Raw genomic sequence first — 16,827 nt, 5'->3', positions numbered from 1 at the left:
ATCAGATGGAATGCAGTAGTTCGAGTTTCCTGCATACCTGTGCTTCTCGAAGGAGATCTTCGCTGCTCTGATTCTTTCTGAGCGTGCCCAGCCCAGCAGACTGGTCCACAGAATCAAACATTGAGAATGGACGAACTTTCTTCTCTTTGTCTCGTAAAAAAGTTTCTCCTTCAGCTGTTGTTAGAGAGAGGCAAACTTTTAAAAGGGACAACACAACTGTAGGAATAAGAGTCCTGTTCTGCGCAATATTCAAGACCGTGTATGCAAGGGATGCTTTTTGTATCCATCCTACCTCTGCGCTAAGGGCCCAAGGGCCTGCCAAATGCTGTGTCTTGCAAATTGAACAGGAGTATGTATGAAGGCATTAGTATCTACTTCACCACCTAAAACAAGTTTGGTTGGGTGGTTGGTTTTTTTTTTGGGTTTTTTTTTTTTTTGGGTTTTTTTTTTTTTTGGGTTTTTTTTTTTTTTGGGTTTTTTTTTTTTTTGGGTTTTTTTTTTTTTTGGGTTTTTTTTTTTTTTGGGTTTTTTTTTTTTTTGGGTTTTTTTTTTTTTTGGGTTTTTTTTTTTTTTGGGTTTTTTTTTTTTTGTTTTTGTTTTTTTAAATCCCTGCAACACCATACTGAAGCTTATACAGCAATATTCTCTGGGGGTTTTTGTGCTCTCAAATGAATTCTACACACTTACTGAACCATTAACTAGATTCTCCATATTTTAACATTAGCCAAGCATATAAGAACATACCTTGTCCTTCACTAGTCACAATTCCTTTTCCTGAAGTCAAGGCTGACCCTTGACTAATATGACTGTCTGCATTTGAACTACTCCAGTCAGTGGCAGATGGGGAAGGTTTTGCACTGGGGACAACAGAACCTAGGAGAGAACAAGTGGAACAGATTAAGCTAAAATAATGCTTTTATTGACTTACTTATTACAGGTATTTTTTTTTGTGAGAGGTGGGTCTAGACAGTGTACAAGTATCATATAACAGGTTAGCTGCTATAAATCCTATCACTTCAGGTTTTTGCTCATTTGTTCGTTTTTAAAAAACTGCAAAACCAAGCTCAGAAACAAATATTAAGGCAGCAGCAAAGCTATTTGCCCTGGCACACATCTGCACTTGCAGAATTCAGACAAGAAACTTTTCCAGTTAGTAAGAAACTTTCCTTGAATATTTACAGTAAGGCAAAAGTGACAGGATGGTAAGAAGGGAGGAGAAAGAGATACTGTGCGAAGAAAAACACGATGCTTTAGAGCATAAATAGATCCAAGCCAAAACAGCAGAAAAGTCATCTGTATGTTCAATGTGCATATAGGCACTGCATTAAAGCTGATCTTACATTCACTGGAGCAGGCATGCAGACTCCTTCAAAAATAACTAAGAAAACGTTTGCTACTTGCTATTAGTTTAAATATTTCACCAAATTTTCTCTACTAAATTATCTAGTACAATAAGTGATATAAAATTCAAATTGTAATGATAAGCAGCAGGAGAAGAGTTTCATTCTGACAAAGTATCAGACACTATCTCTAGGAAAGGAGTCGTTTTGCCCAAATACTAAAAAACAAGGAGTGATATTTTAGTTCAAATAGCACACCACCAGGCATTCCTATAGCAAAAATTCGAGTTTTGTATGGACTGGAGCAAGAATTCCAGCAGTTTTAGCATCTGCAAACCAGATAAAGTGTAACAGTTCTCCATTCTCTAATACAGCAAGAGACACTTGGGCTGCTTTTCTGTGATGGCTACTTTAATACTATCTGCCAGAACTGGAGATGGAGGGACAGAGATTAAAAAAAAAGTAAACAGAACTATTCTACAAGCTCTGCTTCCATTTTTTCCTTTTGGGAAGATCAGAGTTTCTCTTATTTCCCAGCTGAAAAGCAAATCTTCTGCTCCCAAGATAGCACGGAAGAGATTTGCAACTATCGAGTTTCTCCAGACTTCTACTCCCAGAGCTGAACTGTATCTTGTAGGAGAAAGCCACAGAGAGAGCAAAGCCCAGCAAATCTCCATTAACACTCCTAGCAGGAGAGGCCAAGCCTTGTGTCGGGGTTGGGTTTATGTCTCTCTATATTCCTACGTCATCAACATGTCAGCAAGTTTATTGCTATTTCTATGCTACAATCAACTGCCTCCTTTATAATATTTCCTGTAATTTTGATTAATCCTTTACATGTGTCATTTCCAAAATACATGATCAGAAAACTTGGCTTTGCTAGATTTAAGTCCAGGCACCACATTGTTACCATGTATGTCCTAAAACTACCTGTAGAAACTCAAACAAACACTGTTGTATAGTTTTTAGTATTTTGAAATAAATAAATCACCAGTCTGCAGAAAGATCCTCCTACATATAACAACTCAGACTGCTCACTAAGAGAATTACTTAATTTATAACACATTGACTAGTATAACCTCAGTGTTTATAAGGTATATTCACTGGGGCAGGAAAACTGAAAGTAGCAAGAATGACATCTCAGATAATACTTTGCTTTAAAAAAAAAAAAGACAGAGTTGGTACATACGAAAACAAAACATTTTTTAAGAAGAAATATTAATCATAAGCTATTACCTGCAGGAGCTTTAGCTTGTGAACTGCTTCCAGCTCTCATGTTAGGCAGAGTCTGTGTTTTTAGTGGACCATCAGGTACCTGCAAAGCTTGTGTCGCATCTGAAAATGCTGGTTTCACCAAAAGTTCAGGTCTGGAAGCAATACGTGGCATAGTAGAGGACTGGATATAAGGACCTACTGCTGCCACTCGACTTGGTGCAGAAGCCACTGGCTGGGGTACATTCCCATCTGAAGAAACCTTTGCAAAAAAAAAAAAAAAAAAAAAGGTATCTTGCAGTATCCACCCATCAGAGTTTGAAATAGAAGTCAAAAGGGATAAAACAAGTAGAAAATGATACTCCAATATTAAGAATGTTTTTTAAAAAAACTACAAGAGATATAAACATGAGATAGTAATAGCAAAAAAAGAGTTATGTAAAAAAAAAAAAAATATCCATGACAGCATAAGAGTTCTTGTCCATAGAGTAAGTAGGTTAACACCAATGTACCATGAAAAGTACTTTAATAATACAAGACTTCCATCACATATGGATAAAAACAAGCCTGGCATCTGAACAGCCTTCCCTACAAGCAAGTTTTTCCTTAAGACTTTATGGGCCACAAATGAAATTCTTTTTTTTTTTTTTTTTTGTTATTAAATATCCCATACTTACTGGTACATTCTCTTTCTGTTGCAGAGCTGCCTTTTTCTTCCACAGGCGCTCTCGCAGCTCATTAACACGCTTATCCATGACTGCCACCTCCGAGTTGCGCTTGTTCAAACACTCCCTCTGTTGCTGCAGCTTGGCATTCTGCTCCTGGTTCAGTTTGTTCCTCAACTGAATAAATTCACAAAGCCGGGGTGGGGGGAGGAGGGGAAAACAACAAAAATCAAAACAAATTAACTTCCAGGACTGGGGACAGGAAACAGTTACAAAGAGAAAAGCCTTCTAAAAAGTCAAGTCACGCTGGTAAACTCAGATTATTTTCTCCGGAAAAAATGTCGGTTAGTCTCCAAATTTTGCAGAAAGGAAAGGTATATACACCGCCTGCTCCTTCCCCTGTTTACCTCGAACCCAGTACAACTAACCCCCATCCTCAGCGTGCAGGCAACCACGCAGCTCTGCCAGGGACAGGAGCAATGGCATTTCTTTCTGGCGAGGCAAGAAACGACCCAACCAACTTTTGGCCCTTAGAGTTGCGGTTCACGAGCCAGCTTTGCCTTACCTGCAGCTCCTTGTACAGGCGGTCGAGCTCAGCTACAGCTGACTGGTTGTCGTGGTAACCATCAATTCGGCCGTTCTTCAGCATCTCCAGTTGCCTGGTGAGTTCCTCTACCTTTGACACCGCCAGCACCAGCTCGCGCTGCTTTTGCTGGAACAGGCTGTTCATCTGTTCAATCTCCTCCACTGGAGAGGACGAGAGAGCACAATAGCTGCCCTGAGAAACAGCCGAGCGTGGGCTGCTTCCCAGCGGCGGTTAAGGGGACAGAGAGCGCCCTGCCGGCCTCCGGAGCAGTGCTGCACACAGGCTGCAGCCGGCTGCCCCAAACTCACCCTCCCTGTCAAACCAGCTCTTCCTCCAAGTATTTGTAAAAGCAAACACACTAGCAAGATTATGTAAATTCTGTCTACTTGGAGCACATTTTTTATTACTTTCTGAAGTATGGAAACAAATAAAAACACATTATCAGACTGAATTTCACCTGTAAAAGCCTAAATTCACTCCATGCCAAATTCTGCAGGAAGACACTCACTCAACCACAAGGCATATTTATAATATTTAAAATTCTGAATTTAGGTCACAAGAACTCAATGACAAAACTCTCGAGCTGTTATATCATACAAAGACTCAGAGGGCTTTTAGGGTCTATTACAAATGGTTGTCATCAGCTGTTCCCACTGCCGAAATTGTTGCATTATAGAATAAAGTTTAAGGAATCAGTATGAGTTCAAGCAAGTACCAAGACCAGACCTGCTGAGGAGGGTGCACTGAAACACATACACATGCTCTGAGATCTTCTATTATTCTACCATCCTTCCATTCCTTTAAACTGACATTTATTTTATGCAACAGAACCCAAACAGAAAACGCATTCTCCCCATAGAAAAACACTTTTGCTTTATCTGTAAAGCACCATGCATCTTAATAAACCAATATATTTATATTTTACCTTAATAAACCAATATATTTTCCTTTGAGTCCAGCTGGAAATGACAAGTTCTGTACAATATGTAGGACAGGGAGGATGAAAAGGTAGGCAGAAGAATGAGTGCTGATGTGAAGACTGAAATAAATATTTAATGTTGCATCAACATGCTGAACTGCAAGCACCCAACTAGTACTGCAGCAAGCCAGACGCTAGGCTGATTTCCATAATTAAAAAGAAAATACTCAGCCACTTTGGCCGTTAAGTTACCTCTTGCATAACAGGCAATTCGGGTATCATGCCAAGCTTTGTTATAGGCCAAGAAGAAAATAAGACTCTAAATATGTGGGGTATTAACATCAAGGATGGAAAAAGTTACTGCAGTACGCAAAGGTATTTGAGTAAGGAAACAACCTACACTGTAATTAAAGAACAGATATACCAGGCTCAAAACACAGAGTGGAAATGCCCCAGTGGGATATTTTAAAATAAAGTAAGAAAATATATTTTGTTCTAGGTCATTCGGGAATTTTCCTGGTAAATATAAGGTGTGAAATCGTTAAGATTAACATTTCCTGGAACGCTGTAAATACCTCCTCTGAATCACTGAAATCACCATAAATGTTAGAGTTCCAAGAAGGACCCTTCATGAAAAAAATCACAAGCTACTTTCCCCAAGCAGCAACTCACCTAATTTCCCATTGCTGAGTCTTTTTTGCTCCACATGGCCTTTCAGTGCTCTCACTTTCTTAAGTTTGGCTTCCTGATTCTCAGCAATTTCCTTTAATCGCTTCAGTTTTTCCTGTTCAGCAGCTTGCTGTTGCTGTCGCTGATCTTGCTGTTTCAGGAATTTCAGACGCTGTTCCTGCAGTCAAGAGAAAGGATTTATTATTTTTTGTTTAAATGTACTTATGGTAAGGTACTGACAGAAACAGTCTCAAAACTTAAAAACAAATTGCCACAGCAGCTTAGATCAGCTTTAACCCCATATCCTGACTTCCCAGAGTGTGAAGGGAAGAGAGCAGAGCAAACATATACAAATACTGTCCCAATACAATCCTCCAGGTACCACCATTCTGTAGTACAAGAACCTACAGAAACAGAGGTGGTATCCATGTCTAATCACCCTTGGTAAATTTTTCTTCCATGAAATTGCTCAAAATCCTTTGAAGCCTAAGAAAAAATTTTAGCATTCATGTTCCATGACACTTGCCAATTTCATTTAATCACTACTTGGCTCTTGAGATGTAAGAGGTAATGATTATTTCCTCTCTACCTTGTCTCCATGCTGATTGTACTTTATAGATCTCTATCATACATCACATTTCAAACAACTATAAGTCACGCTGGAAAATATTAGACATTCATTATACAGAAGATATTCCATAAATTATTGATCATTTTCATCACTCTGGACTTTTTCTAGTTCTGCTAGAACCTCCTTCAGATGGAGGATCACTGCACACCGAAGCTCTGTAGATTTACCATATCCTGGTAGCAATAACCACTGCCACAAGACAGGAGAATTCAAGACACGGGAAAACCTCCTTGACCCGGCGCCCATTTATACGACAGACATCACCTCAGCAGAGAAGATCCTTTTGCCTCTCCAAGAGCACAAGAGTAGGATGATTTGCTATCAGTTTCTGTGTACAGATGTCTGTAGTTCAGAGCTAAAAGAAACCACCAGATCACCTACAGAGACTTCCTTTAAGTCACTGGCCATTATACACGGCTTCCAGTTCTGGAGATGATAGGTTGTTCCAGAGGCAGGAGAACTACTAAGACTTTCCCAAGCACCCAATAACAGCCAAGTCTACCACTGCTTACTAACATTAGAACTCAACGCTTCCTCCAAAAAAAAAAAAAAAAAAGTCACCAGTCATATTTAGAAAGAGGGACTCTTGCTCACTTTGAATAAAAAAGGAAAAGCAAAAAGTGAGCTTGCCTCCCAAAGAAAACCAGGCAGCACCTGCAGTGTATGCACTAGTTTAGTCAATCCCACGCAGGAAAATGTCAAAAAATAGATATTACAGCTCGTGTCTAAAAAGAAAGTGTATTTTTCCCCCTCAGAATCTATTTTTAGTATTGCATCTGATTTCAGAAGGCAGGAAAGAGGCAATGGAAAGCCTCTCTTTGAAAGGGCGTCTAGGAAAGCAGGTTTATTCCACAGGCATGTTAAATGAAGAATTCTCCAGTGGGACACCCATAAGGCTACTCTTCTCCAAACCACAGGCAGCAGACACCTACCTGATGGGTAGCTATCCAGACTCAAACTCATAATTATTTTTTTTTTAATCTTTTATGACTCCCTTTAAGTAAATATATATAATGTTCCTATTTCTGGTTTCATACATATATATATAGTGAGGACAGCGTTATTTATAAGACCATGGTCTATTACCATCACCTGTGAGTGAAACAGACAGAAGTTATGAAAGTTTAGGCTTCTCTTATATTTAACACATCTCAGCTGTAACTGAGAAGAAGGCAACATTCTGCCTTGGCAAATTAAGCAGGGCAGAATAGATACTAACTGTGCTGCTAAACTTGAAGTGAAAACTCTAATCACTTGGTTGATTAACTGATTTCTTACACTTACAGTTACACCTTCTTCATATTAGTTCCCACCATAAAATTGAAATAGTTATATTGGTTATTTTGATGGACCACAGTATCACTTTGAAGATGCTGCAGACCATTAGAAAGCCATGGTTTTAAGCACTTCCCCGAGATACAGTTATTGAAAGCCAAGGGAACTAAACAAGATGCTAAACATATAGGGGGAGAAAAACCCAGCTGGTCTCAAAAGGTGAGGGAGACAGGACTTCTGACAGAGGAAGAGCAGCGAGACAAGAATCCCAGAGGAGCCCTCTTCCCCAGTAGAGCACATTCTGAAATGCATGGGAAGTCATCCACCCAGACAGCCAAGCGCTCTTCAGGATGGGCTCACATTTAATGATTCTCTGCCAAAAGCAGCATTTTCCATGGTGATTTCGAGAGTAGTGTGTACCAACAACACTTTAGTCAAATACGAAATCCATGCCACCATTCTACAGATGCATTCAGAGTATTTTTCCCCTAACAATTCAGGAGCACCCTGTGTGCTTTCATTAGCTTTTCTGTTATTGTTCAGCAAGCATTTTATAAATCACTCTCCTAGTTACTGTTATCACATACATGCCATCTTTTCTAGACAGCTGCCCCAGGAAACCAGGCACACATTGAGCCCTATCAGGGGAAAGCAAGATATTGTTACAGGACAGCTTTATATCCAGAGACAAAAGCATTGTTCAGTGATCAAACCAGTGAATGGCTGGTCACCACATGGAACACAAATAGGGTGGCAGAGCTACAAGGATGAATGACAATATATTAGCATTATAGGTTCTATCCTTTTAGTAAGCTATATGGTCACTTCTATCACTGGCATTATTTAAATGTTTTACTACTGGATATTTGCATAGGTTGACTTTAAAATTTAAAAAGAACGAGCCAAAGAAAGGGGTCCCTCTGTTTATAAGAGGTGGGGAAAAAAAAAAACCCACCCACAACAAATCCCCAACCCTCCCTCCACCTCATGTGACTCTTAATACCTTTCTTCCTGGTTATAAACAATCTCATTCCAAACTCACCTTGTTAGCCAGCATTTGCTGTTGAGCCTCAATTTGTTGCTGCTGGCGTGATGCCATTTCCTGAAGTTCAGCCAGTGTCATATCCATCCTTGGAGCACTGACCTGTCAAAGGAAACCCAAAGCATGCTAAACCTAGAATTTTTAATTTGGCTAACATATAACTCAATAGAGATATTGCAGAGAAGTATGATAAAGGTCTTTAAAAATAACAACAACTGAGTATCCAATAAAATAATTAGAAAGAAATGGTGTATTTCCATGGTAAAAGAATAAATAGTTATAAGCTCATACACATGCATAGCCCAATCCAGCAACACACATAAGCTGACATCTCTTGAAACATTAATATATCTAGCAAAATCCTAGCAGCATTTTAAAGAGGCGTTTTGGAGCCCTTTACAATTAAGCCCAGCATGAATCAGCTTTGACTGACTGAGCCCAGAATGCTCAGCTCATGGCAGAATGGATCTGTGGTCGTAGGTGTATCGTTGCAATTCAAAGCACTTCAACATAAGTTGAAGAAAACTGAAAGTTTAAAGGGGGGGGGTGAGGGTGGACATGACACAACCTCACTACCCTCAAAGATAGCACAATTATTACATTAGTTATCTGTTCACATGTTTCCTGAATCTAGAGTCAATCTTATATCCATAATTATAACTTCTGGAGCAAGAATAAATGACAGAAAATGGATTCAATGCTGAAACGCTAACTGTTCTCAACTTGAAATCTGGAACTAAGGGATTTCTGACAAAACTGAACGTGAAGATAATCAATGAACCGAAGCAAAACGAGAGAAATTTTTTGATGGGAGTAGAGAGGGAAAGTATGCTGAATTTGCTGCTCTGAGATCACCTGCACAAACACAGATATGGCAGCAAACAGATCTCAGAAACATCTTAAAAACTGAAAGCAAGGATGGTAATTGCTAGAGGCTTTGTGTCTACTTTAGAGCAGTCATTTAGCAATCTCTCCAAAATAGACTCTTAGTTTCCAAAGTAGGATTTGCACCAGTATCTCAAGAGAAGGGAAGCCTCCATTTTCACTAGACTGGCCATTGCATCAAACACTTACTCCATTCTCTATTCTTCGATCACCAGGCACTTTCACACCATTTCTTTTTAAGGCTGGATCTTGACACCTTTGTCCAGTCCCTAGATAGAAATACAGGATAGTCAAAGATGGTAAGGTATTTTGGGATTTTTCTTATCCCTTTAGACATAGCATGCAGTACAAAAGGAGAAATGGTACAATCATTTTGGCTCAGAATCTGAACAACTATTCTTCCCATGCTGTTACCACGAAGACAAACTTAACGGGTGACACAAGATATTTCATGAAGAGGCTGCTGTTCAACATCAACATTTATTTTAAAATATAAGACTGTTTAAAAACAGACAAACAAAAAAGCTTAACCAACAGTATGCTATTTCAATATTTCTCCTGTGGTGAACAGGCCCTTATTAAGTCTGCCTTACGGATGAAGAGTCACAAAAACCTGTTCCGCTCTGTGAATGACACAAAAATATCTGGTTAATTCACAGAGAGGCATTTGGACCACAACGTCTTAAAACCAGCATCTAGATCTTCTGATGTGCCTTTGTCAACTCTCTCAGAGAGAATATGAATAAAAAATAGTTAAAGGTTAGTCACCTGTCATGAAAGATGCACCATTTAATCTACAGCTGATTATTTGCACACAACAAACTTTAAAAGCACAAAGTTTCTTCTTCCTTGCAGTCATTGTGACAGTAAAGATGCTACATAACTAGAAACCTACTTTAATGTTTCCATCAAATTAAGTACAAATGGTGTTCAAAAGCCAAATACCAAGCTCACTCATTTCCCTGTAGGTCATACGTGTACTACAGGATGAAGTTAGCTCTGTTAGCTTCTTGCCCACTTGATACCTACACTTCAAGAACATATTCCTTCAAGACTAACTGCACAGCTCCTATCTATTCATTTGCTCTTCCTCAGACATACTGCTTAGCAATGCTGTAGCAAATAATACTTATACTATGAGCACCCTGGCCTTGAAAAATTACATCCTGACAACTAAACTGCACTGTAAGATCCTTAGTAGGTAGAGATGGCATAGCTTTAATTTTTCATGTACTCATTCTATCATCATTACACACTTCAAACATCAAGATGCATTTAGCCATTTTAAAATATGTGGGGTACAATGTGACAACCCAAATGCAGTATATCCAATACTGAGGAAGATTACCAAGGATGAAAAGAGAAAAAAGGGAGGGAGAAGACTGATTTAAAGGTAAAAGCCTTACGGATTCTACTGAAGAAATTAATATGAGATGCACAGAAAAACCTTGAAAAGCAAAAAGTCATTTCTTTATAAGTTTCACATTTAGATTTGCTACACAGATATTACATTCTCAGAGAAATGGACTAGGCTATTCATTTAATGCTATTCCTGAAACTAACACGATTGTGAAGATTGTGGGAGAAACATCAAAGAACTCTATCTTTTGCCAACTATGCTAAGTTTATCACTCTGGTAAAGTATTATCTAGGTGAAATATCCTAAGCCCAAATAATACATTATGTTACTGGGCAACAGTTTGGTTACTAGATTTAAAAGAAGAGACTATTGTAGACCTCTAGATATTTAGCTGTGGCTAATTATTTAACACAGGATGTGCTTGGATGCTTCAGTGATGACCAGCTCTAAAAAAACCTGCAAAAGTTTCAATCTGGATTTAACATCCCCAGATCTGGCAAGGGAGGATGAAGTATTTACTAAAACAAACTTTTCTGTTACTAGCATTCTCTACTCATAAGAAAATGGTCAGACCAAAAAGGGTTGCAACACCATACTGACTACCAACATTAATAGGTAACATACGCAAGCTGTTTCCTTAACCCTGAGGAATGAAATGAAACTTAGACAAATTAACCATCTGAGACCAACACCTACCTGCTTCCCGGCAGGGAGAGCGTTCATGCCGAAGAAAGAAACGAACCTCACTTCTCTGCATCCCAAAGCGCTGCAAAATATCCAGCATCCGTTCATTATCGGCTATGGGACGTTCTGAAAAGGTAAAAATCCAGTTGACTATTACATCCCTATATAGCTTGTGCACATATCAAACCAAAACAAAAGATATCAGTCCACCATCTTTCACTTGAACACCTATTATTACTCAGGTGCAGTGTGTGCATCTAACCCTTGCCCTCACGCAAGGCATTTCTACCTTTCCCTTAGGAAAGCACTGTACCACTCCTTACTTCTGAAATTAAACCAACACCTCTGAAAAGCAGATACAGCCCTTTATAAGTCCACCCCCGAAGGCAGAAGCTGAGGCACTGTCGCAGCCTAAGGGGAAGCAAACAGGCAATTTAGAGCTTTTGGCTCTCGTGCCTTAAGATTTATATTTGCAAATCACCTTACCCACTCACCACCGCAGAAAATGTGCTGGCATACCTTTTGCTCCAGTTCTGCAGTACCTCAAAGTTACTTCTCAGTCATTCCCACCCCCTCCTTAAGGGCTCCTCTGCCCCGATTCCTCCAGAGACTCATTTACTTCCTATTCCAATGAGAATCAAGATGAGAGGATAAACTCTCAGAGAAGAGGAATTCTTCACTGAACGCTTCCTAAGGATTGCGATCAAATGCTGGATTGCAGCCCCTGCATTCAAGCTCAGGCAGAAGCTCTCAGTACACTGAAGAGGCTCCCAGGCAGTACCCAAGAGGCCTGATCCTCAGCAAGCCATCGCAGCTCCTGTCACTTCAAGTGTTCTCCTATAGCTCCTGTCAGCCATAGATCTGGCTCATCCTCTTGGACAGCAAATTTCACGAAGATCAGATTACATGCGTTTTGAAAGCCCCACTTCTGATAAGCCTGGAAAAGCTGAACTACTTTGGATTCGTGGCTCAAAGGAAAAAAGATCAGACAGTGAAAAGTGACTCCAAGAAGAACTTGCCATTTTCTTTCAGACAGCAAAGATGAAGTCTCTTTAAATGTTACATGCACAAGTTCCACTGAATTTCCTTTCCTGCTCTTGTTCCCAAGTTTGGGATTCAGTCACATCTCTAATTTTTAAACCCTACTCCTTGCCTTTTGATATTACAAAAATCCAGTGGGAGTCTACATCTAACTGCCTTCTTTTACCAGTACTCCTCCCTTTCTGTATTACTGTTCTTCGAAAATTTACACACTTCATAGCTGGGCATTCACAGACAGGATATAATCAGAAGTACTTATTGGCCTCTCATCTCTACATAAAAGCAATTTCTTGTGTTATTCTAGACATTTTACCACACATTTTTACACCTATTTTAAAAGTGATGGCAACTATGTGGTCAATATATCATAGCAGTCAACTATACATAGTCTGGATACTGTCATAGTATCTTATGACAACATCTGAGACTCATGATCAGGTTGGATCCACTTGCGTTGGGTGCAGACAAACAGAAGATATTGTTCCTGGCCTGAGAAATAAGACAAGCAGACAAAGACTGAAATTAAATACCACCACTTTCGCACCAGTTTCATTTTTCCTGACATTGCTTTTGTTGGATGTTTTCTTTCATTATTTAAGCAAGGGGAGAAAAAAGAGAAAGAAAAAAACAAAAGAAAAAAAAACAAAAGAAAAAAGAAAGAAATCAGAGAGTAGTTCATTCATATTCAATGGAGTCTTTCAAAGTCACTATCTTAATATGAAATAATCATTTCAGGGGAAAAAATAGTTGGTGTTAAGTATAAAGGTTTTCAGTTTCATAAAAAGAGGAGCTACTAACATGTTTTCAGCATGTGAAAAGCTCTTTTCAACATAAAAGTGTTTCTTTAAATGAAAATGCTGCAGCTGTGCTCAAGCAATCTAGGAAGGAAAATTTCTGGAGTCACTGTCAAAAGAGATTAGCTTTACAGAATAAGCAAGTAGGTCACTGTTACAGAAAAAGCAGTCTCTTGGCGGTTACTTGTCTAGACAGCTAAAAAAGCTCTTCATCTGCTAAACCTTAATCCAGGAAAAAAAAGGCAAAAACAAAAAACCAACAGTACTGCTGTCAGATTTCCATCTTAAAGAATATACAGCAGGCTTATGAGACAGATTTCTAGCAGCTCGGCAATACTTCAACTGAAACTCTGTAATCAAGAGAAATGCCCTTTACACAAGGAATCTGTCAATATCACCCAGTGACTTCAAAGGAAGGTCAAAGAGATTTTCAAATACCAAACAAAACTACATTTGGAAAGCTCAAGGAGAAAGGACAAACAGTCAGACTTTTTTTTTTCCCCTTATCTGTCTCATAAGCAAAAAAAAACCCCAACATGTTTACACATGCACACACCTTTTGACTTCTTTCCACAGTGGCCAAGGCAGTCGCCAAACAGAATGCCGGCAATAATAGGAAGACCATGACAGTTTGCCCTGATACTCAAGTTTCAGGGAAAACTGGGAGGACAGGGAGAGTAGTAAACTTGCCCCCTTCTGGGAGAGAATGCCTCAAGCGCACTTGCAGCAATCTTTCAAAGTACACTTAATAAGGTCTGACAACAGAAGCTAAAATTCCTGAGCAAGCGTCAGAAAGAGAGAGACAAGCGATCTAAGAAGGATCTCAGTAATTGAAGTTTGAGAATTCATTTTCCAACATAAATCTTTTGTTTCTACCCCAGAAGGTTAGCTGCCGGACACCATGTTTGTTTTAAAATAAAGTTTAATTTGTTCAGTATAAAATGCAAACAAAGCAGAAGTCGTGGCATATCTTGGCAAAACAAGATAGCGAACTTTGCTGACATCTAAAATGAGATTAGGTAAAAGCTAAAAGTATTTTTCTCCCACCTCTTCTCCCAAAAAATATATCTTGCAAACAGTTGCTACTGGATGTTATACAGATGTTTAAGAAAGGATATATTTTATCCAAAAGAATATGCATATAGTTCATCCAGTACTCAGGTTTTTAATGTTACATGATTTGAGACTACTGCATTTTTTGTGACCAAGTACAATTTGAAACTGTATACAGTTTAATACACACACACCAGTGTTTGGATATAGAAGTAAATAATTGTAAATATGACATTAAGTGAAGGGAACAATAATAATTTGGTTTCCAAAACAATTATCATCCACTTATATAGTAAAAACCTTGACACTTTTTTTTGGTCTTATGACAACAGTTGTGCAAGTAACATTTAGATATCTGTTCTCGTGGTATCTCATGACGTCTTTGCAAAGACTACTCTCAGAAAAAATTCTCTGCCTCACTTTATATTTCTGTATCCAGATTATTTTCTTACATCTCCTTGAGTAGCAGGAAGGCTGACAACTTGATTTTACAAATAAACTTCCATGTATTATATGGTCCCACTCACCCAGAAGTTCACTTTTCAGCTTAACAAGACCATTAGGACACCAAATACTGGCAGACTTCACTCACCTCTCGGTGTATGTGCTCTCCCTCCGTTTCAGGGCAATCTCGCTGCCCTTTCTAGCATGCTCTACACCAACATCTCAAAAGCCAATCAAGAACACAGGTTCAGGAAACACAAGGAGAGGAGAGCTGCCCACTCTAGCAGGGCTCCAACTTTGGTAATGACAGGACAACCCTGTCCTTCACCATCACAACCTGTGCTCTTTAACAGGGCGTGGGGCTAAGGCTGACTATAAATTCAGTGGTTTTGCCTAAACTTTTATTTTACTTGTCTTTCACAGTAGACTTCGGTATTGTGTTGATTTAGACAGAGCTGGACAAAGATATACAATAAAAACACCTTCCTAAAAGATCTCTTTCCATGCTGGATTGGTGATTTTATTTTACTGTCATTTATATAGAAAAAATGCTTTCTTTTCTAGGGAGAAAAAGAAAATAAAATTCTGCCACATTTTTTAGACTCAGAAATACCAGAAACATTACATCTCTGTCAGAAAGGGGTAAAAATCAAGAGACAACTCAGGTATCTCACACTATTAAACAAAAATCCAGCTCACCAAAGACTTCTTTGAACAGGTATGAGCCTGAACCAACAGCAGAGGGTGACAGGAACATTAAGCCCTCATCATCTAACTCTTATAATTTTGTTGAAGTGTCTCAAAAAAGTTGGGTCAAATATCATAATTTTTCATGACTTAAAATCCTGTCCATGATTCATCTAGTTCACGCTGCTGGATAGCTACCAGTATCTGATTAGTGCCATGGAGACAGGAGATAGTCAAGAGTCCTTTCTCATTTAAGCCACAAAAAGTTAGCCACACTTTAGCTTTCGATTTGTTTGTTGACATGTTCTCCAGTTCCAATGGAGCACTGCAAGCTAGGGAGACTGGAACTTCCAAGACAAAAATCAGCAAGAACACAGAAGAAGGGGAAAAAAAAAAGCCACAAGCGACCACATACATAAAACTCTGCAGGCTCCACAGGCTTAAAAGGACAGGGGACAGTCTAAAGTAGTTTCTACATCCTTCCTCTCACCCACCACACACCTTCTTTAGAACACTTCACATCAGGTAACTTCTACTACTTCTGGTAACACTCCTTCCCTTACAAACTCGATTAACATGATCGGGAACAATGAAGGTGTCATCAGAAAAAGGAAGTTTTCCTTTGCCACTGCAAGCAAAAACAGCTCTAGGGTTGAAGAAATTATTCTCTCTGCATCACAGAACTACTGATACTTAGTACTTCAAAAACCCCACACAGGCCACTGGGATCCCACTGTGAGGAGAAGGAAGAGACAACTCCCCTACACCCTTCAGAGACTCATTTGAGCCAGAGAAGGGCTGCATACACACAAGAACATTGCATACTTGAGTCCCCCTTCTTTCACTTTTAACTCATTTTTGCATGCGTGAGCCGTACTGTAGATGCATTACCATACAGCAGGTGTGATGAAGAGATTAACATAACTAAGGAAGAAACCCTCTGGGACAGGACCCCATCTGTCAGGTCTCTGCATGCTACCTTCTTGGAAGCACGAAGTGCAAGGCTAACCTACCTGAGCCACACCACACTTCAGCCAGGTGGCACTCACTCTCACCAGGCTCCTTGCACAGCTCCACCACATCTCTGCAGGTTGTTTCGGGGGTGACTGGCACCTCAGTGAAGTGCTGCTCATTGTTACTGAGGTACACTGTCAGAAACATCTGGAAAAGACAAAGGCAACAGCACACGGTTACTTTCTAACACAAAGCCAGACTGCACATCAGAGTCACAAGCCTCTCATTAAATGCGTTATTTTCAACACAATTGTATCATTTGTAATCAAGCACTCCGCATACAGAATTTCAAAACAAAGCAGAATTTCTTTTCAAGGTACAAGCAAGTGAGACAATACGGAAGTAATTCTCTGCTCAATTAAATTACACTGCCGGAGGATTGTTTGGTTTCAAATCTGGACCTACTGCTCCTTCCTTCTGTGTTAAGGTGATGTGTCAGAACTCCTCCCACCTTACTATACATATGCACTGCACCCATTTGACGCAGCAGGAGGAACAGTCATCTGGAGTTCAGAAATATTCTTTA

The 16,827-nt window shown here is 39.4% G+C and overlaps 1 protein-coding gene across 2 annotated transcripts in view; it reads right to left on the bottom strand.

The window, feature by feature from the left end:
- Nucleotides 1–16,448, bottom strand: part of TP53BP2 (tumor protein p53 binding protein 2) — a 29,467-nt gene extending 13,019 nt beyond the window's left edge. Inside the window, exons 1-11 of one of the 2 annotated variants that reach the window (XM_009894295.1) lie at nucleotides 16,301–16,436; nucleotides 11,281–11,394; nucleotides 9,948–9,950; nucleotides 9,414–9,493; nucleotides 8,340–8,441; nucleotides 5,395–5,569; nucleotides 3,783–3,964; nucleotides 3,230–3,394; nucleotides 2,577–2,814; nucleotides 745–873; nucleotides 38–174 (exon numbers count right to left, since the gene is read on the bottom strand). In XM_009894295.1, coding sequence (XP_009892597.1) covers nucleotides 38–174; nucleotides 745–873; nucleotides 2,577–2,814; nucleotides 3,230–3,394; nucleotides 3,783–3,964; nucleotides 5,395–5,569; nucleotides 8,340–8,441; nucleotides 9,414–9,493; nucleotides 9,948–9,950; nucleotides 11,281–11,368 — 1,299 coding nt within the window. In that variant the 5' untranslated portion in view covers nucleotides 11,369–11,394; nucleotides 16,301–16,436. Of the gene's footprint in view, nucleotides 1–37; nucleotides 175–744; nucleotides 874–2,576; nucleotides 2,815–3,229; nucleotides 3,395–3,782; nucleotides 3,965–5,394; nucleotides 5,570–8,339; nucleotides 8,442–9,413; nucleotides 9,494–9,947; nucleotides 9,951–11,280; nucleotides 11,395–16,300 lie in introns of both variants that reach the window. The other variant, XM_009894294.1, reaches the window with a different exon arrangement.
- Nucleotides 16,449–16,827: the final 379 nt, after the last annotated feature.

The sequence above is a fragment of the Charadrius vociferus genome, unplaced genomic scaffold (genome assembly GCF_000708025.1).
Source record: "Charadrius vociferus isolate BGI_N301 unplaced genomic scaffold, ASM70802v2 scaffold261, whole genome shotgun sequence".
Taxonomy (NCBI): domain Eukaryota; kingdom Metazoa; phylum Chordata; class Aves; order Charadriiformes; family Charadriidae; genus Charadrius; species Charadrius vociferus.
This window is presented reverse-complemented; position numbering and strand designations above follow the sequence as displayed.